Source organism: Lissotriton vulgaris, chromosome 3_1, assembly GCF_964263255.1.
Source record: "Lissotriton vulgaris chromosome 3_1, aLisVul1.2, whole genome shotgun sequence".
Classification (NCBI taxonomy): domain Eukaryota; kingdom Metazoa; phylum Chordata; class Amphibia; order Caudata; family Salamandridae; genus Lissotriton; species Lissotriton vulgaris.
Window position 1 is genome coordinate 1,966,350,581 of NC_141689.1, and position 24,418 is coordinate 1,966,374,998.

The window sequence follows — 24,418 nt, forward strand, 5'->3', positions numbered from 1 at the left end:
GTAAACAGGCAAAGAATACTCTTATAGAGGCCATCAAACATAAATCCCAGAGTGCCATCAAAATAGCTAGGGCCCACTATAAGAACAGTTTTGCCTCTGCCAAGGTTGCCTGGGGAATAGACACATGGAACAGGTTAAAAACAGCCCTGGAATCCAAGGATCCTAGATCATTCTGGAATATTGTTGTGACCGGCAGTAGTGAGGGCCGGACTCCCTTGGATGCGAATATAGCGGCAGAGAGTTGGGTTATGCACTACAAAGCTATGTACTGTCCTGTGGTTGATCTTTAATGCATCCTAAAAGGGATGAACATACCTGAATCGTGGCTGGGGGCTGAGGTAATCCCGGTATTTAAGAAGGGCTGTCCTCTCTAACCCTCTAACTATAGACCTGTAAGTCTAATAGATATTTCTCAAAAGGCCTTTGCAAGGATCATTCTTGATCGAGTCCAGACCTGGTTGCAGGAAAACAAACTAATGTCCCATCTACAGGCTGGGTTTAGATCTAAAACTTTGACTATGGACCAGATATTTAGGCTCCAACTCCTCCATTGGAAATCAGTTGTATTGGAGGGGGGATCCTTTATCTGGACCTGCAGAGTGCTTTTGACTTGGTTCCCAGGGAGACTTTGAGGAGAGTGTTGTGGGAGTTGGGGATACCACCATATCTTTTAGAGATAATCATTCGGCTCCACACAGGGAACTATGCTAATATTAGGTATGGGAAAGGGGGAACACCTTACTATCTCTATTTCAGTTAATAGGGGAGTTAGACAGGGGTGCATCCTGCCCCCTACTCTATTTTGAATCTACATCAATGGCTGGTGCACACCCTGAGTCAATGCAAGAACATCGACGCCCTGAAGTTGGCTTGGGGTTGCGTGCCGGCGTTGATGTTTGCTGATGACACGCTACTCCTGTCTAAGTCCCTTATGGGGCTACAAAGAATACTGGATGGTTTTTCACTTTTTTGTAAGGATAGGGGGTGGAGATAAATGTACAAAAAAACAAATATATGGTTTTTAACCCCAAAATTGCTGCATTCCGGCCCTTCTTGAATGCCTCCCCCCTGGAAAGGGTCAGCAAATTTGAATACCTGGGGGTCACCCTAAATGAAAAAATGACCTGGTGGCCCTAGATCACTAAGGCTAATCGTAGACTAACCCAAATCTCGTGGGGTTTGGGCAAAGTTTTTAGGGACACCCATCATAAACCTACGAGCCCCGTGCTAGAGATTTACAAAACTCAGGTGAGAAGTGCGTCACTATATGGCGCGGAGATATGGGGCTACTCAAATATAAATTCAATGCTGACCACCGAAAATACATTTCTAAGACAAATAGTCTGTCTCTTGGTAAGCACCCCTCTATTCCCTCTCCGTATGGACTTAGGAGTAAGACCAATCACCGAGGTTGTAGGATGTAGGCCACTTCTTTTCTGGAGAAGGATATGGGCCACCCCGGAACTCGTTGTATATAGAACTGAGCTAGAGGAGATTCTTAGTATTTTGGGGAACTGGAAGTTTCCATGGCTCATGTATGTTAAAAACTGTTTGATTGCTCTAGGATTTTGTGATTTGTGGGAGAACCCCAGATTGGCCTGTGCAAGCATTACTAGGAAGGTCCTGATAAGAAGATACTGGGATGTTCAAATGGATAACTTTTATCTCAGCCCTAGGGCCAGCTCCTGTCTGTCTACATTCCTAGATATGAAATGTACATACATGTTGGAGACTGTACTGGATGTCATTTATCCAACTTTAGTCAGGAAACTCTATTTACAGTTTCCATATGGTTGTCTCCAGCTCAATGCATACACAAATTGATGGGTATCCGGGCGGGACCTGGGTTGCCCTGCTTGTCCAGCCAAGGAAGAGACTGACCTGCACGTGCTCTTTTTTGCCGAGGATACGCCAAAATACGCCGGAAAGAGCTTATAAACTTGTGCAAGAACCTGGGCTCTGGACATTGTATGGAAGTCTACAGACTTTCAAAAACAAATACAGATTTGCACATTGTATTTGCAGTTTCCAGGTTTCTGTGCCGTATGTGGTGGGCAAGGACTAAAATTTTAAAATTGGGATGATTTTTAAATTATTTAATATTGTAATTTATGTAAAAAACTGGAATTCTCTTTGTTTTAATGTTTTTAAAGATTGCTAAATGTTTTATCTTGCTGCTTATTTTATGGCTCGGGCCGAAATAAATAATTTTTTGACTGACTGACATTTAACTTAAAAATATTTTTCATAGTCTGAGTTAAATAAACATTTTCCTTTTCCTAATACTTTACCATTCTAAGAGTTAAATATTAATGTAAATTAATTGTATATATCTATTTTAAATGTAGAACAAAATAATAAAATGCTACACCATAGATTAATTTTAAATAAAAACCTCAATACATGGAAATATATTAAATGAAATGAATTTTTTTAAAGTTTAAATTAAAAAATAGATTTTGACCTAAAGAAAAAAAAGTTATAATTTTCACTAATAATTATTAAAAGTGAATTATATAAGAAAAAACGAATTTCATTAGTTTTCAATAAACACTAATGTTACATTTTTTTACATTAATTGTAGGTTAATAAAACATTTTATAATCAAACAATAATTATGAACTATTTATATATATCTTTCTAACATGAACCTACATTTATTCATATTTTATATCTTTAACTTTTTTTTAATTGTGTAATTTAATTTAACAATATTTCCCATGGGGTTTTATTTTAGGCCAATAACTTTTTTCCAGTGCCTTTCGCATGAAGTTTGTAAATACCGAAAAGTAGTAAACTTACTCAACAATGCAAGTTACCTTTGTGAATCAGGTCCATTACTGGTTGCATTGTGCTATATTCATCTATTGAAGTGTTGCTTAGTTTTAATATTTTTTCCTCAAGGTTTTCCTTTAGATACTTACAGTTGATACTCATCATGATATGTAATGTCTACTGGAGTTTGGCTACCCAATTATACTAAGCCTTATAAACTAATAAAGAATACAATGCAGGACAAGAAAAGTGATAATGATGATAATGGCAATCTGTGAAAGACTCAAAATGCCAGTGTTGATACCTAGACTCAAGAGATTAGTTGGTCAGAGGGGTTGGTGCTCAGACATTGGCAAGAATGTAAACTCAATGGAGTCAATGTGCTCTCTTTCTGCACAAACATTGTCTATTGAGGGCCTGCATCAGAAACGAAAATTATAGTATACTCCTAGTTTACTCTGTCAGGTGTCTTCTGCCTTATTGTTTAAGTAAGGATGCATGCCACTGGATTTGCAACAACTAGGCTCATGAAAAGGAGTGGGTGTAGAGTTCTGGGACTCAGAGTACATAGGTAACTGCTGCCCTCATAAAGAATCACTATGCCCAGCTCATATATATGATATGAACTTAGAATAAAGTATAAATCTGCATATCAGGCCTGAAAATCTATTGGATTTTATTTAATAAATTATCTCAAATCATTTACATATATAATGACCTACTATGAATATATCCTACTGGAAGTAGGAAAGCAACATATGTATCGAAGGCTTTATGTAGACTTTGACAGACAGGATACTCTGTCAAAATGTGGTAGATATCCTGTCTGCAGTATTATAAGTGACATAGGCTATAAAGTACTTGTAATACAGCGGACGGGATGTTCCTCAAGTTTATGATGGAGAATCCCATCCGCCAAACTCGAAATAAGGACCCAAGTCTCAAAATACGGTATTCATCTATTTCTGTCTTACATAGAGTGAATTGATTATTGAAAAATCTGTCAAAACATACAGGTGTAACAAGCCTTCAGCCTGCTCCCCTTCCTTATCTCATAATACTTATTTGTAGAGGTAGACAAAGCACTTGCAGTATTGGTCTGATGCTTTTATATCCCCAGTAAAGATATATCACATGATTTTTTGTTTATAACAGTTTTTCCCATTTACTTGATTTTTGGAAATTCTGAGTACATTAGTGTGCTGACTATTATTCACTGGTTGTAAAGTTGTTTGGCCTGCCACTAAGACCATATCAGTTTCAACAATATATCCAGTGTTTCAGCTATGGTTGGCATGTCATTGCTTGTATTGTAGGTAGACTGACTTCAGGCAGTCAGAATAGGATGAATGATGAGGATGAGAGAGGGGATAAGCATTTGAGGAGGAAGGAATTAATTAGCATAATGTCATTTCATGTTGGTTGTTCTGGCTGTTTTGTTAGCACTTAGACTGCGCTTTGGTTACATCCGTGCATTAAGGAGAAACAAATGTGTAAAGGGGATGATGAACATGAGAACAGAAACAGAATGAGGGTGATGAGAGAATAGAAGGGAACACAATGCTTTATGGTGCTTATTTGAAACCATAATTCAACTTCAAATTGCTAAGAGGGATCGCTAAAGCTGAAGATTAAGGAGAGAGCCAAGAGTTACATGTAAATGATCCTTACAAAAGGATGTGGTGTGAAAAATGTGAAATGACAAAACAATTAGTTAAAGAAGAGAGAGGATTGGCAAGTATGTCTAGGGACATAGAGTAATAGTGTTCCGCTGCCTTGCACCACTCCCATCTGACCTTGCTATAAAGAGATCTTTGCAAACCACTCCACTAATCTTTATTTTGCTCTGTTAAAAAGCATTGTGCCCTGTTTCAGGGCGCACATAGGATTTACAGGTGTGAAGGGCCCCAATCAACACTCATATCTGTTTCTGGGAACAGGGATTTTGAGTGTTTGAGAAAAAGAGCTCCCGAATGTGCAGACACAATGGCCCCAACACCCTTGAACAAGCTGCCATTAACAGAATGTCAGCAGTATCCCGCCTCAACCAGCCTTGTTGTAGTGCAGAGTTCACTTAAACACACAATGAGCTTCACGAAAAAATTGCTTTGATTTAATGGTTTTGTTGTATCTTTGCCTTTAATTATGTGCATTCCTTGTTGAGAAGGCAGCCATGTCATCTCAGAATGTTTTATGTATGTGTCAGTTGCTACATGGTCTTGGATGTGAACGACTTGCTTTCCTGTTGGGCAAATAAACTGCTACTCAACTGAAAACTCTGGCCTGCTTCTTCACAATACTGGCGACGATGGGCCCAACAGGAGATTGAGAACCCTGCGTGATACAGATTTCCATTTTTTTTTCTTTAAAAAAACCGGAAAGTGAGTTTTTACTCTTTTGGACTTCCGATTCATTTTCTTTCTTCGTTTTGTGCCTTTTGGCATTGTGGTTAACTACGCTCGTTGTGACACTCTATGGCAAGTACTATTTTTTATTATTATTTCTTTGTTTTGGAATTGCGCTTACCTTCGTTGTTCAGCGCGTTTTCAATCTTGCACGTGATCTCCACGAGCTGTACTGGAGCGTGCCTGCCTAGAACGTCTCTTCGTTACCCAGCAACAGGCACAAGCTTTCTACTACGTGTGATCGCATCCACGTCAGCGCGTTCAGCGCATCAACGTCAACGCATTTGTTTGTCAACGCGCATTGTCTCGCACACGCTGAACACGCATTTCTTGTTGCTATGCAACCGCGTATTGATGCGCATTGTCGTTGCTAGCGAGTACTCGATCTGCGTTGTGTTTCCTTTCAAGCGTGCCTTATTAACCTTTCATTTTCACGCGTTTTTCACCACGATTATCGGACGAACTCAGGCAAGTCACATTTTTATGTCTTGATGCAAATTTGACCATACGTATTTTTCAGCTGGAAATCATCCCTGTTAAAAGGATTTTATGACTGATGTTCGTTTAAATTGAGCTGAATTGCTTGATGTTTTGAAGTACTTATGAGAAGTGAAGTACTCGAGTGAAGTAGCACTGAAGAAGTGGAAAGTTGAGCCACAGCGAAGTCTCTTCTTGTTGGTATTTTAATTCATTATTTTAGATTGTTGTGTTAACTTATTTTGTTAACTTATTGTATTAGTTTGTTTAGTTATTCTTGCTTTTCAGCATGTCTTCTTCTTCTGCCAGTGGTATGAATCAACCTCCCCAGTTTTTAAGTGAACAAGGTGAACCAATATTACCATGGAAGAAGTGGAAACCGATTTTTGACTCTTATTTACTTGCCATTGGTGGGGAGAAGTTTTCGGCTGTCAGAAAACAAGCAGTTTTGTTGAATAACCTTGGTATTGAAGGAAGAAATATTTATGATAGTTTAGACCCAATACCTATTGGTAGAGGTGCTGGTGAACCTTCGGATGTTTATGAAATGTCTGTTCTCCTTCTAAAAAATCATTTTGTTGCACGCATTAATGTTGTTATGGAAAGACACAAATTTTTCATGCGCACGCAAGCTAAGAGTGAGAGAGTTGGAAACTATGTTGCTGCGCTCAAATACCTTGCACAAACCTGTGAGTTTGAACTTTTGACTGACTCTCTCATTTGTGATCAACTTGTTCGTTGTACCAATGATCTTAAAATCCAAGAAAAACTTTTATCGAAGAATCCTAATTTGAAAGAGGCCATACTTATTGTTGAAAGTGTTGAGCATACCTCTACTTGGGTTAAGGAGATTAGGAAGGGTCCCTCTCAAACTGATGCTGTTTCCGCTGTAAGTAATGAACATCGCCAAACCTTTCAACCAGAGTCGAGTGTTGCTGCTGTTGGTAAAGCTACCCCTAAACAAGAGAAAACCACCTTTAAGGTTGAAAGGCCTAAACAAAATTACAATGTTAACAACTTTAACAAGGACAATAAGTTTAGATGTCCCAGATGTGGTAGTGAGAAACATGGACCAAACTACCCGAACTGTTTTGCTAAGAGTACTGTTTGTAGAAATTGTGGTAGGAAGGGCCACTATGCAAGGATGTGTAAAAGCAACAAAGTTAATTGTATTGATGATGATGATGTTTACTCTCAGGATTCTATTCATTGTATTACCGATGATACTGTTAATCGTGTGAGTCAAGTTGATGAGGATGAAGTGTTTATGCCTTCTTGCGAGATCCAAATTGCCAACAAAGTTGTTCCCGTACTTGCCGATTCTGGTTCCCTGTTCACTCTTATCAGTGATAAGTTTTGGTTTGCCAACTTTGATGGAGACAAAATCAAGCTTATAGCCTCTGATATCAATCCTGTTGGGTATGCCAAACAAAGGATTGAAGTTTTAGGATACTCCATTCAAACCATTACTTTTAAAGACAGAGAAACTGTTGGTACGGTTTATGTCGCAAGAAGGGGTGATAATCTTCTTGGGTGGCGCCACCAAAGAAACTTGGGTATTACCTTGAATCCAAATGCACCTGAACAGGCTATGTTGGTTTCTCAAGTGGGTGATTTTCCAGACATTATCGAGAAATTTCCAGAAGTTTTTAGTGAAGATTTGGGTTTACTAAAAGGTTTTAAGCATAAGATTGTCTTGAAAGGGAATGCCAAGCCTGTAGTACATAAGGTTCGCAAAGTGCCAAATCTCATGCTACAACCTCTTCAAGTTGAAATTGACAGGTTGTTGAAACTAGGTGTTGTGGAGGAGATAGAATCCTCAGAATGGCTTGCGCCGATTGTTTTGGCACCTAAGGACAAGGGTACCAAAATTAGGATGTGTGTGGACCTCAGGAGTTTAAACAGTTCAATTTGGGTGGACAGGCAACCTTTGCCTAATATCAATGAGATTTTGACCAAATTGGGTGGTGCAACTGTGTTTAGCGTTATGGATTTGTCAGCAGCGTACCACCAAGTTTTATTGCATGAAGAGTCTAGACACTTAACTTCCTTTGTGACTCCCATTGGTGCATTCAGGTTCATCAGGATGCCCTTTGGCTTAGCCAGTGCTGCTGCCTGCTTCCAGCGAGTCATGAAAAATGTTCTATCAGGGATTGAGTGCGTCCTTTTCTTCCAGGACGATATTTTGGTCCATGGAATTAATGTTAGCAGGAATGATGTCACCTTGTTTTCCCTTTTGTCTAGACTCAAAGAAGCTGGTTTGACGTTGAAGCGGGAAAAATGCAAATTCAGGGTTAAGTCAGTGTCTTATTTGGGGCACAACATATCTGGGGAGGGTATCAGTCCAAAGAATGACCTTGCGGAAGCTATCCTTCTAGCTCAACCCCCTTCTAACAAAGATCAGGTGAAATCCTTCAATGGCTTGTCGGAGTATTATTCTAAGTTTATTCCAAATTTTGCCAGTGTGATGCAACCAATTAGACTTCTTCTTAAAAAGGGTGCTGTTTTCAATTGGAACAAGGAGTGTTCAGATGCTTTTGAAACTGTCAAGTCCGAGATTGCAAAGATGCCAACGTTGGGGCATTTTGATGTGCGAAAAAAGACTATCTTGTCCACGGATGCTAGTTTACGTGGTCTAGGGGCTGTTTTGTCTCAGCTAGTGGATGGTTCGGAAAAAGTTATTGGTTTCGCTTCTCGCTCTCTGAAGGGTGCAGAGGAGCGATATTCGGTCATTGAGCGCGAAGCTTTAGCCTGTTTCTGGGCCATCAAGCATTTTAGGTTTTATTTGTGGGGCTTACCCTCTGTTGTTAGATCTGATCACAAACCCCTTGTGCAGCTGTTCTCATGTAGAAATGTCGAATGTACAACTCCCAGAATTAAGAGATGGGTGGAAGGACTCATGGAGTACAATTTCTGTATTGAGTATTTACCTGGTCTTAAGAATGTCCCCGCTGATTTTCTCTCTAGGTCTCCCCTTGATAAGTTGGCTGTGTATGATTCTGACTCTCCTACTGTTTCTTGGGTAAGGGAGTCTGCCTTGAACGAAGTGGAATGGAAAAACTGTTTTTCTGATGACCCGGCAAGAGTTTTTATTTTGGAAGCTACAGTCAATAGTTGGCCTGTTTTGAAAGAAGTTCCTGATTCTGCCAAAGGTTATTGGAATGTAAGGGATGAGCTGAACATTGTTCAAGGTGAATTGTTCAGGGGCGACAGATTGATTCCTCCTTTTGGAATGAGGGAAAAGATAATTAATTTGGCTCACGAGGGACACTTGGGTCGTAGCCTCACCACGGCGAGGGTTAGGGAGTCATACTGGTGGCCTGAGTTAGACCGTGAAGTTGAGATTGTTGTTAAAGACTGCCACATTTGTGCTGGTAATGATAAATCAAAGAAGGTGAACACCGCCCCTCTTTCTCCTGTTGCCATACCTGAACGTCCTTGGTCTAAACTTGCTGTTGATATTATTGGACCCTTTGAGAACCTTGGACCCTCTGAGAGATTTGTTGTTGTTCTAGTAGATTACACTTCGAAGTGGTTGTCTGCTTCTTGTATGGCAAGTGTTGTGAGTAGGAATGTCATTGAGTTTTTGAAGGATGCTTTTACCTGTGAAGGGGTACCTGACATTTTGGTCTCTGATAATGGTGTCCAATTCACCTCCCAGGAGATGTCTGACTTCCTCAAGGATTTATCCATCACCCATCATAGGACCGCTCTCTATTCTCCGCAGGCAAACGGTTTGGTGGAAAGCATGAATAGGTTGATTAGGGCATGTGCCCAGACTGCTTTGGAGAGAAGACTTCCATTGAAACCCATTCTCAGAGAAAAACTCTGGGCGCACAGGAACACTCCCAATAGTGTAACTGGTATTTCGCCTTTCAAGAAACTCAAGGGTAGAGTTGCGGGCTCAAAGCTTAATCCTTTGTGGTTGTCTGTCAAGGATAGAGGCTCTGTGCTCAAGGATTCTAGGGTGGGTGATTATCAAGACAAGTACAAGCGCAGATTTGACGTCTTGAAGGGGGCGAAGGATTCTTTTTGGAAAGTGGGTGATTTTGTTTTTGTCAAAAAGGCAGTTTGGTCCCCTAAGGGTGAGTCAAAGTTCTTCGGGCCTAGGCGGATTGTGAAGGTCATGAAAAATGTTGTCATGCTTGCTGGGGGAGATGTCTGGAGCATGTCACGTTTGTCAAGGTGTGTGAAGGGGGATGATGGTAATGTAAATGTAAAACCTGATCCTGTTGATGGTAATGTAAATGTAAAACCTGTTCCTGTTCCTGGTCCTATTCCTTCTAGGGGCCTGAAATGCTCTCCTCAAGGTGAGCATGTGTTTTCTCATGACGAGTTTGTTTCCTCTCGTTGCACAAACTCGAGAATCAGGAGACCACCTTTGTATCTCCAAGATTACTGCTCTGAGTGAATTTCTTTCTTTCTTTTGTACATTGTTTTCTGCTTGTTTCTTTTCTTCTTCTCCTGTCTTTTCCTTTTTCCTTTCCCTCTCATTTTTGGTTATTATAATAAGGGAGATGTGTTGTATCTTTGCCTTTAATTATGTGCATTCCTTGTTGAGAATGCAGCCATGTCATCGCAGAATGTTTTATGTATGTGTCAGTTGCTACATGGTTGCTTCTTCACAATAGGTTTACTCCAGGAAGAAGTCCTAGAGAAAATGTGTCCTTCAATCCTGGAGCTTATCTTAAAAATCAGGAGAAAGCCAGTAGCACTACAAGGGTAAGTCATACCAACTAATAGAAAAATCTTTGTGAATCAGTCTCATTGTGCGGCTTTAGAACAGACTTCTCTAATGAGTAGCTAATGAGCACTGGTAGCTCTCCACTTACCGTATGTAGCTCTCCTGTGTCCAGCCCAACCTAGTACATGACCAACTTTTGTTTGGGATAATCAATTTATGTACACCAAAATTAAGACTGTGTATTCTAGACAATATGTATGTTTTCAGAACTCATAAACCAATGTTCAAAAGCTGGCATGTGCCTGATAAATCGTTTAGAATTCGGGAGACTGATTGGTAATATTTAGTGTCAAGGCTTTGCAACTTTTGCTGTTATGCAATACCATGCAGAGGCATCCTAAATTACAAAGCCGGGTTGACCTTATTGCTGGTAACCTTGCGTAATGCCCTCAGGTGATCACTGTTTGCATATGATGGCAACTATTGTAATCTTGTCTGATGTTGTCACTGGTAAAACACTAGTAGCTCAGGGTGATTTTCATTGAACCTAAGTGGCTTTTCTTACATAACAGTTAGGATACCCCTGCCTTAGAATGAAAGCACACAAGGGTATAAAAGACAGAGTGAGATCTGACTGTCAAGCCTTGGTTTGGAGCTCTGTATTACACTGAACTTGCCCTTGAACCTCCTGCCATCTCCATTATGGCAAATTTGTTGCAACTGGATCAAAGATTTGTAATATATTTTTCCCTACAAAGGGTTCACTTCTTGACCCCGGGAATCCAGATCTTTTCCTATGCAGTACCACATATCCCATAACGAGTACTGACCAAACTGGTACTTTTTCACTGAATAAGAAATGCCATTATTCTAGGGAATAACACATCTTTATTTCGAATTGGCACATACATTGTGGGAATTATAACAAGCTCATATGGATATTTCATAAATGAGTAAAGCACAATGGTCACCAAGCATTTTTAACTGAAAATCTAGTATTTCAGGATCCTTTCTTATCCATAGGCATAAAAGCTAAGCTATGAGCCTATTGGTCACGAAACAGGATATAGTAAGACAATGCCACTCCAGCAGAGCCCCCCCACCCATACAGAAATGGGTTAATGGCATGGATTGGTGCTCTAGGGCAGAGGAGCTGGTCTATAAGTCTAAAAATGGGTTATTTAAAATATTACTAAATGTATTAAAGAGTAGGTGTGGCAGATGCACATGTGCTAGACTTGACAACCTTAGGGTGGCCTACCTGCAACCATGTTGCCTTCCTCATTAGATTTGCTGCTCCTGTTTTAGGACTTTGTGCACTTCACCACTTCTAACCAGTGCTAAATTAATTGTGCTCTCTCCTCTAAACATGGTCAAATAGGCTTATACCCAGTTGGCACATTTGGCTAGTCAGGGTCCTGAGGAGAAAGAACCCCAAATTATTAAGAGGTTTGAAACACATCAACAGAAACCCTTTGCGAGTGCTGTACTAGAATACCATCTGTGCAGTGGGCATTTACAATGTACTAAAACCCCACTGCAACTGAATAACTTTGGAACCCCCCAAGAGCTATTATAAGCAAGAGGTTCACAGCAGAGAGAATGATAGTGATCATAACCTCTGTACTATGTCAAAATCAGTTTAATGGTTTCAAGAGCACTATTTAGGTTTATGTTGAAATTGGTGACTGGATTTGAAAGCACCAATACATTTCTGGTTTTGTTTTCTAAGCACAATTCAGTCAGTTATAATTTGTGTAATTACAGTTTAGCAGTTGTATAGCCAGTCGAAAAGCCACGTTCAGTTCTGTTGGGCATATTTGTGGCTATGGAAAATGTTGAAATGTTACCCCCTTTTTTTTAAATGTTTATGTATATAACATGTGGTTTAATTATAATGAAAGAATTGTGAATAAATACATGGGCCAAGACAAGTAGCTGACTTGGCTTTGATTTCTGAGAAAATGTTGGTTGAATAAATGCAGCAAGACCTTGGTTATTTACAACTTTTAGAATGTTGACATTTATTTGTCCTAACCAGTTGGTGGTGTCTGCTGACTGTATCCCGGGTCATATGACTAGATGTAGCTGGCAGTTGGTCTTTGTGTGTTGCTGCTAGACAGTGAAATAAATAGCCATAGGTGTTGACAGGATTGGCCATTTCTGACTAGATGAGGGGGCCTACCCCACTTTCACATCAAATAAGGCTCTACCTTTTCACATTCACAAATATTATGAAACTAGTATGTTGTGACCACGGACAATCTGGAGCCAGGGCAGGGAGACAGGAAATTCCAAACACCTCTGGGGTGGGAAGGCCAAGAACTTTCTACTACTTCAAAGTGGGCACAGGAATACATATTGGACCCTCAGACCCAACACTTCAGTACACCTCTGGACCTGTGGAAGACTCAGAAGGACTGCTTTGCAGCTCTACAAGATGGACTACTATTCTGTTGCACTGCTGTCCTGATGCCCTGCTGCTCTGCTGCCCTGCTGCTCTGCTGCCCTGCTGCTCTGCTGCCTGAGTGAAGGACTGGACCTGAATCGTGAGCCCAAGACCACCAGAGTGACTCCAAGGGCTACTTGGCTGGCCTCCTGACCAGAACCTCAGAGACAGAAGTTCCAACCACATTTGAAACCAGCACCTAGAATCTGCGTGTTGTGAATCTTACCCTTCTAAGGGATGCCACTCCAATGCTTGACCCTTGGAAGTGGGCCTGAAGGTGCTCTGCTGGACCAGCAGTGGTCCCAGCAGAACCAATGCACCATGACACATCGCCTCCCAAAAGTTCCCATTGGAACTGCTGTGTGACACATCTCCAATGAGGACTTCTCATCGCAGCCAACAGCCTCATAGGAGTCACTGCTGAGCATCGCATCCTTGACGGAGGCCTTCGCATCACAAGCCCATTGTCGACGGCATTCTTGACGACAATACAGAATTCCACATTGTAAGCCCAACAACTTCTACAGAACCAGGCTCTACCAGATGCATCTTTATTGCAGGACTTTGTGTCACAGGTCCGTCATCAACAGCTTCCTCAACAATGATGCAATACCTCACATCGCAGCCTCATATCTCCGCCTCTGCTGTGCGATGCACTCTCAACATGGGATCTTGCAACACAACCAGGATTTAGGGTAATCTTGTTCAGGGAGCCTAACTTGGTCCCAGTATCCGGCCCAAGCTCTACTGCGCTCTGTCTGAACCTGTGACGTTGTTCTGGTCCGGAGCAACTAAAAAAAAATACTGTCGGCGCTTGGTGCTTTTAGGTACTATTTTCACGTGAATCTTTAAAATTGCATATCTCCAGTTCTACTGATTCGATTGTAATTTATTTTGTGTGTTTATAATGTTTTAACAATTTTTGATCAATGATGGTGGTCATGGTGGTGCACAAATCTACAGCAGACATCTTTAAATGTAATTTGTTATAATGAAACAAAAGCATTCAAATGTGCCCGATGTTTATGCGTATGAATGCGCAGACAAAGGCGGCTATCTTGAAATCATCAAAAAAAGATTTTGGTACAGCTGCTCATCGAGTGCCTGATGCACAACACAGCAAATAAAATAAAAAAGAGGGCAAGAAGACGCTGAGTGGGGAAGTAAGAGGGGGAAAAGGGAAGGAAGAGAAACAGGGACAGAAAATGTTCTGATGTCAGCAGTGGAAGGATACCTCATTTAGTCGGATCATTGTGAGACCTAAAGGATCCTGGGTGGGCAAAAACAAGACTAGTGAGGAAAGACATACAATTAGGAGCACAGAACTGAGATTGACAACAAAGCCATTAAACCATATGTATTAAGCAGATCAAAAGCTCACTCTGAGTAAGTATAATATATTAGAAACTAAATGGACTAGCCAACAGATAGCTAAAGTTATCTATAGTTCGGACCTAAAAAGATCCACTTTTTGGAAGCACAGGTAAAATGATGTATGGAGGTGCCTCGGGCTTGCAAATAAATATATTGTTTATGTTATGTATATTACTGTGAAGACCTATAAACTCCTTACATACTGTGATAACTTTGACATTATGCATATGCCTACTATGCAATTGCCTACAATTTTATTGAGGTGAACTGACTTCTGGTTAATTTCCAGTGGTGACGTTACCACAGTGCAGTGAATGGATAACCCTAGCCAGTCACCTGGTCACTGCTAATCTGCCTTGACAACAAAAATTGGGCTTTACACAGTGGACCCTCCACCATTCCAATCCTTACATGCCTCTTAACTCTTTTCTTATGCTAATGCTTGGAAATTGCAGACAGAGAAAGAGCTGCTGTCTACATTCCTTGCCCATTTTCCTACTTCTGTACCTTGCTGCTGACTAACAGAGGTAATTGAAAAATACATTTCTGAAGTTCTGCAGGCTGCCACTGAATTCTCTATGAAAAATTATGTGTTTTCAGGTTTTTTATTTGTGGCCCCTCCATAAGTGTGCTTTCAAAAGTGGTCTGGAACAAAGCTGCATGTGACATGAAAGACGATGAAATTCTCTTGACCTGTCAAATTCTTTTCATATGCTTGCTGGTGGCCTACCCAGTTACCTGGTTTTCCAGGGGCCATGAGGTTTAACCCCTTGCGTCCTCATGACGGAATCACTCCGTCATGAGCCACAGGCGGCGTGTGCTCATGACAACGTAGTTCCGTCATGCTGTGGTCGCTCCACCGATTGCCCGCCTGTGCGAGCGAATTGATGAGCGGGTGTGGCCATGACGGAACAACGCCGTCATGAGCACATGCCACCCGTAACTCATGACGGCGTGGTTCCGTCCTGAGCACGGAAGCGCCGCGCTCACCCCCTAGACCCCAGCGTTGTGGCGGAATTCGCAGTGCAGGGAAGGGGTTAACATAATGTAAATGTAAATGTAATGTATGTAAATGTATTGGCATTTATATAGCGCACTACTTACCCGTAGGGTCCCAAGGCGCTTCGACCGCTGCGAAACCCTTCCTGGCTTCCCTGAGAGATGGTCCCTTAATGGGTATCTCCAGGGTGAGACCAGGCATCCCCGGCGGTCTGGTGGGGCCGTTAGTGAAGATGAGGCAAGCTAATGCCCAGAGTTGCTGAGTGTGATCGCTGATCAGAGTGGGCACCGAGGCGAGAGAATTATCGAGTCCGCTGACCCTGGTCCAGAAACCTGCCGCGCCGGGAATCGAACCCTGGTCCTGGGCCGTCCTCTGCTCTCGGGTCTGCCGCCTCTAACCAGTGAGCCACACTACAATAACAGTAAGTGGGAAATCAGTGAAATTGACCTGAGATATACAATTATTCGCTTATTTAGATATTTTGATTCCATTATTAAATAGTTTCAGAAGATCACACAAAAATATTCCATCTGTGCGAAGTTAGGATCCATTACAAATTCATTGGGAGGGCATCATCTATGATCCGGCTCTATATAAATCACTTACATTTCTATCACTGCTTGCAAAGAATGTCAGTCAAGGCTGTTAATCTGCATTCTGTCCTGATGAAGCCTCCATCACTTCTATAATTTTGCCATAACAAATAAAAGGCTCTTAACACTTTGTGTTCCATGTTGGCTTTTAAAATGACAGTCACCCTTTTTTAATTAATTCTTTAACAAGCAAATTGCCTGGGAAACAATAGAGATTGGTAAAGTGGAAAGATTTTAAGCCTCCTTCTCTTGAAACTAGAATACCTGGATTTCAACTTTCTCGTAACGCGAGTCTTTCTTTACGTCACTGAAATAAACAATTTCATGACTGTTTTACAATCTTTGCCATTTAGCAGTCTTTACTACGGTTAGGGAAAGAAGATATATGGACGTATTTCCTGTGATGAGTTGAATAGAAGGTTCATAAATGTACATTTAAAAGAAATGAAAAACGAATTTGATGAATCCATTGGTTACTCGATCATTAGTATTGTATATATTTATAGATTGTTCTGTACCTTATTGCACATAGGTCAGCCAAGGCCATCCTACCAAATGTGTTTGATGGACATTACTCACTCAGCAGTGATAATCAAATCCATATGTAATCACCCATTGCTTTCTATTCCGGTGTCTTTGTGTGTATGGTGTATATACATGTTTCGAGCATAAGTACATGCTTCTAGAATTAGGACATCAGAAATATACACATTATACATTATTCTTTGGAATCAAGAAGAAATATTCCCTTACCTTTGGCAGTGATGCACGAGAACCTGAACTTTGAGTCGTCATGGTCAGTACCGTTGTGATACCCAGCGCCACTCTAGCTGGTGCCGCATCCATATTGATCCAAAATGAAACCCAGGACAGAATGACAATCAGCAGGCTGGGGATGTACATCTGAATCAAATAGTAGCCCATTTGCCTTTCGAGATGAAATCTCACTTCTATGCATGTGAACTTTCCTAAGAATTAAATACAAATATTAGCACAAATTGTAATGTGTTTCAACCGGCAGCGTACTAGAGATTAAAACATCCTTTCAACTACTTTTAAATCAATATCTCAGAAAAATGTTTGATCAAATTATAATCAATCCTTTCAGTTTCAGTTTTGCTATTTTGAAGTGAAAGAACAAAAGACTTATGAATGCTATTATTTTGAAAATTCTTAACACCGTTTTAACAGAGCTAACATCTTCCAACAACAATTAATTTAACATGCTCCCCTCTGGTATGGGAATGATACAAAATCTGTAATCAGAATAGTAAATAGGCACACACAACTCTTCTTGGGGACTGTCTGCATAAATTGCAAACGTGTACCAACAATGTTGAATTATATATATTAATTTAAAAACGTTATATTTTTATCACTGTTGCGTGTTTATCTAGGTTCCTGATCGATACTGTGACCTTATGCCCCTATTCGGCTATAAATCCACTTATTCCCTATATTGGCATAACCGTTCAAGTGCGATTTTCTGAAAAGTCATCTCTGGCCTCACACGAACAGAGCCACATTCCAGCATGACTCTCTGCTACTTCCTTTGCGACCAATTAGTGCAATGACAGAGCAGCAGTCACTATCTGATATTCCTAGATAACACTCCGAGTTCTTCAACAAGATAAAAACTTAGCAAACCTGGAAATCCCCGCTTGCTATGTTTTGATTAGTAATGGAACTCTAATGAGCAACTGATAACTATCACTTCCTAGTGACATCTTTAATTGACGTCTTATGTCCAGCAAACTTGCGTCAAACCCGGCACCTGTCAGGTATAAATATTACCAACGTTGCCTTAAGCAATGTTCGTTGCCTGTTGCTGATGCCAGCTGCCTGCATGACCCTGTGTTGGTAAAACTAGCACTCTGTCGCTGCAGCCTGCTATCCTGTGGTGGTGAAGCTGCTAATACCATTATCGCCGCTAAAGCGCGAGCTATGGTGCAGTACGCTTAAGGAGCTGAACAGCAGTCCCTCTGCGAAGACATCCAGCAGATTCCAGCTGCCCGCGGACGCTGTCCCCCGCCTCCTTCCTCGACGCGCTGAAGAAAGCCGCTGCCTTTCTCGTGCAGAGAAATCCAGTCCCTGCGCTTCCGGTTTACCCTCGCGGGTGACTGGGATATCGAGAGAGACCCCTGAAGGAGATACCAATCCTCCATCATTCTATTCAGAGGTATGGTGTTGACTAAACCCTTAGACGAGAATTCTTGAAACAAACCTTGGCAAAACCAACTTAACTTAAGCTACTTACTTACTCCCCTTTTCACGTGTTAGGCTTAGGTCAGGCACACTGGGGTAGGCTTAGTTAGAAGCACCAGTTGAGTATGTTAGCCTAATGTATATATGACTGTATATATGTTTTATTACTTTTAACCATTGTATGGCTAAGAAACCATATCAATGCTTTTACAGTTCTATTTCGCAATACTTATCTTACTGTACGTACTTTTCATAATAACAGTTATTGCAATTGTGGCAATACATTTCTCTTGTACGAGAAGAAAGACTGTTCAATAAATGTTAACCTTTATTGATACACGCCCGTCTCTCTATTCTCTACATCTCGTGAAAGTAAACTGCACTAGACTGACTGAGTGAAATACAGGTCTATTGTTTCACACGACCCTAGAGATCGACTCTTGATCTGAGGAGCAAAGTTGTCATGTTGCACGGTTGTTGGAAAACTGAATCCCTTCTTGTCTGTGCCAGGGAAGCTGATCACTTCCTATGCAGAGAAGAAAGTTTCCAGTGACCTCTGAGCTAGTTGGTAACACAACCCAATTAAGTTTAGCATAGTCAGTGGAGGCCTGGAATATCCGCAGTTCCAAGTCGATACTACTGTTTATGTTATTCCAATGCGCAGGGCCTAGTGGGAAACTAGGAACTACACTACATGGCGCCCAACGTTTGGTAAGGCAATAAACTAACGCAAGACAGTTAGAGTAACTCAGTCGTGCATATTTCACAGACCCCTTTCTCCCGTAAATACTCCAATAGACGTCTGGAGTGGGTGAAAGGTTAAAATCCGCCCGACCTTAGTAGGAAGAGATTCCTATGTAAAGCTCTGGTTTATTCAACGTTGAAGGATACAGTGTTCCAAAATATTGTGCACCTAATCTTTGTCTCCTTGGAGACCTACTCTGCAAACCTGCATTTTTAAAATGTCAGTAGAAAATAACGGAACCTCTGGGGCCGCAGTAGATGCGACTCAGCAAGGTCCCGAACACACAGACCCGGATGCAATTATCATCCCGGTCCACTTAAGAAGATCTATAACGTTAAAACTTATAGAAAACGGACTGACACCTCAAGGTGGTACAGTAATTTTCGTGATAAAGGCTCACGAGTATCGGCAGACAGAGGTATTCTATTCATGGATAAACTTTCCAGCGGCAAACGCTACAACACAAGAGTTTCACTATTACAAAATAGAGGAACCTCCGGGAGAGTACGCTCCTTTCGAGGAGATTGAAATCCCACTTAAATTTCAAGAGCACCTGCTCTGGTTTAATGGCGCCCTAAAACACAATAATCACATAACTAGGCTCGGTCCTCTAGGGAGACCAGGAGCAACGTGGCCGGTTCTAGCCAGCTACACACCACATCCTGACATTGCAAGAATGTCAAGAGAAGAGCTGTTAGTACAGCTAAACACATTAATAAAAATACATAGGCAATTAGTCCAATATGTAATGCGGACTGCAACAGTCCAGCCAGCTGTTAATTCACACCAGCTGACTCCTCACCAGGGGAACACAAATAAAATTACACCACAGAACATACAGTCATGTCTTGGTAAAACACCCGTAAAACGGGAACAAATTCCTTTCTGGTTAGCACAGGAAATCACTCAAATAGAGGCAGTATTTCCTGATACTACCCCTATTGAGAAACACAGAATCTTGACCATCTGCCTTCCTATGGGAATCGCACCACACGTGGAGGACTGCGACACTTGGGGTACAGTCTTTGCTTCCATTTATACAAAAACACACGGTGTTCCGTCTATGGCGGTAATACCAGAAGTGCTAAAACAGATTCAAAATGAATTCGGTCCAGAGCCCGCTTTAAATCTAGGTATGAAATTACTGAAAGACTTCAAGCAGGTCTCGGCTATATTGTTAAATGTTATGTTATGTTATGTTAAATGGGACTTTTATAGCGCAACGGCTACTCCAAAGGAGTGTCCCGGCGCTTTTGTGCTCCAGACCAAAGAAAGAGCTGGAAAACATAACAGTAAAAAGAGCAGGGGCCTAAAAGAGGGGGCAGATTATCCAGTGAACAGCCAGGTTTTTAAGTCTTTTCTGAAGGCAAGCAGGTTAGCGGTGTTTCGCAAGGACACCGGTAAGGAATTCCATAGCTGCGGAGCAAGAAAGCTAAAGGACCGGCCGCCTAGCCGAGCCCTTTTGATGCGTGGCACCCGAGCCAAAGCCAAAGCTTATGACCTGAGGGATCGTACAGGTCGATAGAAGTCCAGCCTCCTCTGAAGATATTTGGCACCATTGCCATGCAAGGCCTTATGGGCGAGAGTCATGGCCTTGAAAAGTATCCTCTTCCGCACCGGAAGCCAGTGAAGGGATACAAGAAGATTGGAGGCACTGGTGCGGCGGTGCAGGCCAAAAATTGCACGAGCAGCAGCGTTCTGAGTAACCTGCAAACGCTGGAGGAGGTATTCAGGCAGACCCAGATATAGGACATTTGCATAGTCCAATCTGGACCCTATGAGTGCCTGAACAGTGATCCTCCGATGTTCCTCCGAGAGAAGGGGAAAGAACTTGCGCAACATTCTGAGTATCCCAAAGCATGTTCCCGTAAGAGTTGAAACCTGGGATTTGAGCGAGAGCTCGTTGTCAATTTTAACCCCCAGGTTCTTAGCCCACTTAGAGGACTGAGTGGGAGGGAACATGTCAGCAGGCCACCATCCCTGCCAATCTGGTTCTGATGGGCATCCGAAGAATAGTATTTCGGATTTGTCCGAGTTGCATTTGAGGCTGTTGTGTGAAAACCAGCTAAAGACAGCCCCAAGGCACTCGCAGATCCTTTCTCCATCGAACTCTTCGCTCTTACGACAGGTGAATAGAAGCTGGGTGTCGTCAGCATAAGAGACGATCCGGGCCCCGTAGGACTCCGCCAGTGTCGCCAGAGGGGTCATAAGGATGTTAAATAGAGTGGGGCTCAGTACAGAGCCCTGAGGCACTCCGACTCCCAATGGCGGCATCTCGGCGGACCCGGGTGGGACCCAGACCGTCTGCCGGCGGTTGGCCAGAAAGGAACGAAACCAGTTGAGCACCGTCCCCCCTAGACCGATGTTATGAAGTCTAGTGAGGAGATCCTCGTGGGGGACGGTGTCAAACGCCGCCGACAGGTCTAACATGACTAACATCACCCTGCCTCCTGTGTCCAGCACCTCCTTCACGATCTCCGAGACTTCCAGGAGCGCCGTCTCGGTGCTTAAGTTGGAACGAAAGCCCGATTGGGATTCATGAAGTAACTCATTAGACTCCAGGAAGTTAGAAAGCACGCTGTGCACGTGTTTCTCCAGGATCTTGGTCAGTGCTGGAAGGAGCGAGATTGGCCTATAATTAGAAGGCGCCTCTGGATCAAGATTGGGCTTCTTGATCAGGGGGATGACCATGGCTTGCTTCCAGGCCTGGGGCAGAAAACCCTGACTCAGGGATAAATTGAGGATAGGATTAGCTATGGGATTAATGACATCTGCCATTTTCGCTAAGAATTTTGCTGGACACGGATCTAACGGTGAGCCTGATTTAAGGTTCCTCATCAAGGCTAAGGATGCGGCAGCCGGAAGGGGAGGAAAGTCTAGCAAAGCTGGGCCAGGAGGAGACAGGAAGGCTGTCTCCGTCGGCATCGTAGATAAATCATCTAACGCTCTCGACGGGAAAGAATCCTGAATTAGCCTGATTTTGGTGGTGAAGAAATTGGCAATAGTGTTAGCCCAGGTCTCCACCGGGGCACCCTGAGTAGAGGTTGTCCGGGGGCTGGTGAATTCACGTACAATTGAAAAAATCTCCTTACAGGAGTTAGCTGCGTCTTCAATCCTTTTAGCGAAGTAACATTTCTTGCCCTGTAAGATAAGATCGTGGTAGGACTTCATCATGATTTTATAGCGTTGTTTGGCTTCAGGCTCATACTGGACTCTCCACGCCCGCTCAGCAGCTTTACATTGCCTACGAGCGTGGGCTAAATCCTCCGTAAACCAGGGGGCAGAGACCCGCCGGGCAGCAGATCTGGGTGGCTGTGAGGGAGCGAGCTCATTTAGTCTGGCAAGAAGCCAGGATTGTAGGCTCTCCAGATCTTTCTCCAGGTCGCCAGTACAGGAAACAGGGTGATCTGCCAGAGCATGCGTTAGCATGTCTGGGGTCACCCGGTGGAATGCCCTATAGCTGCTGCCCTGCTGCCTCATGACACTGGCCGGAGAGGTCACAGTAGAAGGTATTTCAAAGTGGGCAAGATAATGATCAGACCAGACGACTGGCAGAAGAGTTACAGCCATGATAGGTGTGGTGGAAAACACCTGATCGAGTGTGTGGCCTTTGTTGTGGGTCGGACCAGAAAGATAGGGGGAAAGGCCTAAAGTGGATGCAATATCCAGCAATTTGATGGCGTCCTGGTCATTATGGTCGTCCATATGGAAATTAAAATCTCCCGCCAGTAGGCACAGCTCCGATCTAAGGACAAGGATCGACATGGCCTGCTGGAGATCATCAAGAAAGGATCCCACTGGGCCCGGAGGTCTGTAAACAATCAGACCCTTCAGCGCTTGTTGCGGCGATAGGGAGATGGTAAAGGCTAAAGAGTCCGCCCCTGCGATGGTGTGAGTATGCGTGACCGTGCACGGAAAAGATTTTTTAACAACCAAGGCAACTCCTCCTCCCCTACCCTTGTCTCTGTCCTGTCGATGGATGGTATAGTCCGTGGGGATGGCTGCCACAATGTCCGGGTGGGAGGAATCATTCAGCCATGTTTCAGTAAGCATCAGACAGGTAGGACTGGTCGTTGAGAGGAGATCAAAAATCTCTTGAGTGTGTCGGTGCAACGACCTCGTATTGAGGAGTAAACAAAGGTGTTTTATGCTACACTCCTTAGCAGGGATAGGGGAAGGGAGGGAGCGAACAGGGTGCCAATGGCAAGCAGGGCACGTATGTTTACCCCTATATCGGCCAGGAAAAACCGTGTAACACGACGCATTCCAGTTACGCAAAGAGTATAGCTCCTGAGCGGAGTAGGAGAGCATAGAGCGGAGTAGGAGAGCATAGAGCGGAGTAGGAGAGCATTCTGACCAGGGTCCTGCTTTCAGCTCTCGAGCCTATAAGGAGGCCATGGCTAGCATGGGAATTGGGTTGCGGTATTCTTGTCCGTCGCACCCCGAAGGGAATAGTGTGGTAGAAAGAAAAAACCGGGACATAAAGCAATCTATAACAGCGAAGGTATTAGGTTCAGGCGCTGGGTGGGTCAAACATTTAATAAGTGTCCAGACTAGTCTTAACAACATGCCAAGAAATTCTCTAAAAGGTTTCAGCCCATACGAACTATTGTTCGGAATTAGAATGCGAGTTCAGGACCTCGATAGTCAGATGTCAGTGGTACAAGAAGAAACAAAGCACTTTGATGTAAAGGATCGTTTGGCTGTTTTACAGGAACTGAATGAAACAAGAAAATCATTAAGCAACATAAAGTTAAAGCAACAGCCAAGTACCACTGACGAGGCACCACCCGCAACAGCCCCAGCAAGGCCTGTCTGGATTCCAAAGATTGGGGATCTAGTCAGAGAAAAGATCGCGGTTAAGAAGGAATTTGGGCCTTCTTACAGAAAAGCAGTACCTGTCTTGGCAGTCACCGGAACAAGATCAGTTGTGCTACCGCCCCTTGCTGGTAAAAAGGAGAACAGAATTGTGTCCATCGATCTGGTAAAACCACAAGCATGTGGCCTATAATCAACAGTAGGCCCAGTGGACTCCCAAGAAACAACAGAATACCCAAACTTGCAACAATCCAAGAGGTTCAAACTGAAAGACTAATCACATTCGATCAGCCTGCAGTACACAATGAAGGACTATGCAATAATGCCATGGAACTAGTGCCTCTTGAAACACAGATTGAAACAGTTCGTCAAGAAACAACACCAGTCTACACTAATGTGGCATCAGAAAGTGCTACCAAGAGACAGATTGAAAGAACAATCACATCAATTGACAGAACTGCCTCTGGTTATTTCATCAACTTCGACAACTTCTCTGAAGATCAAAACGACCCCGAAGTAATGCCAGAAACAAAAAAGTATTCTAAAGAAAATTCAACAGGACTCCTTCAACAAATCAAAGAACTATATCTGGATTCACCGTTGATTGAGCATTGGATTATTTCAGGGGTATTCATACTCCTACTATGCCTAATTTTAGTTTTAATTTTAGGAAAGTTCATTACAATTGAATGGACACAGCAAGTCAGAACATCAACTTAGTCCTGAAACCACACAGATCATCCCACGTGAAGAAAAGAGAACTGTCAACAGTAAATGTCACAGCAATTCCAATACCTGGTGGGGTAGTATGGGAGAAAACAGACTATGAGATATATGGTCCGGTCGAAATCCTGAAGTATCCTCATCAACTAAAGGTTTCCTTAAGTGACTTT

The 24,418-nt window shown here is 42.6% G+C and overlaps 1 protein-coding gene across 1 annotated transcript in view; it reads right to left on the reverse strand.

Moving 5' to 3' along the window:
- GLRA3 (glycine receptor alpha 3) overlaps nucleotides 1-24,418 on the reverse strand; it is a 670,994-nt gene that overhangs the window by 67,885 nt on the left and 578,691 nt on the right. Inside the window, exon 7 of the mRNA XM_086963322.1 lies at nucleotides 16,511-16,725. Coding sequence (XP_086819448.1) covers nucleotides 16,511-16,725 — 215 coding nt within the window. The remainder of the gene's footprint in view (nucleotides 1-16,510; nucleotides 16,726-24,418) is intronic.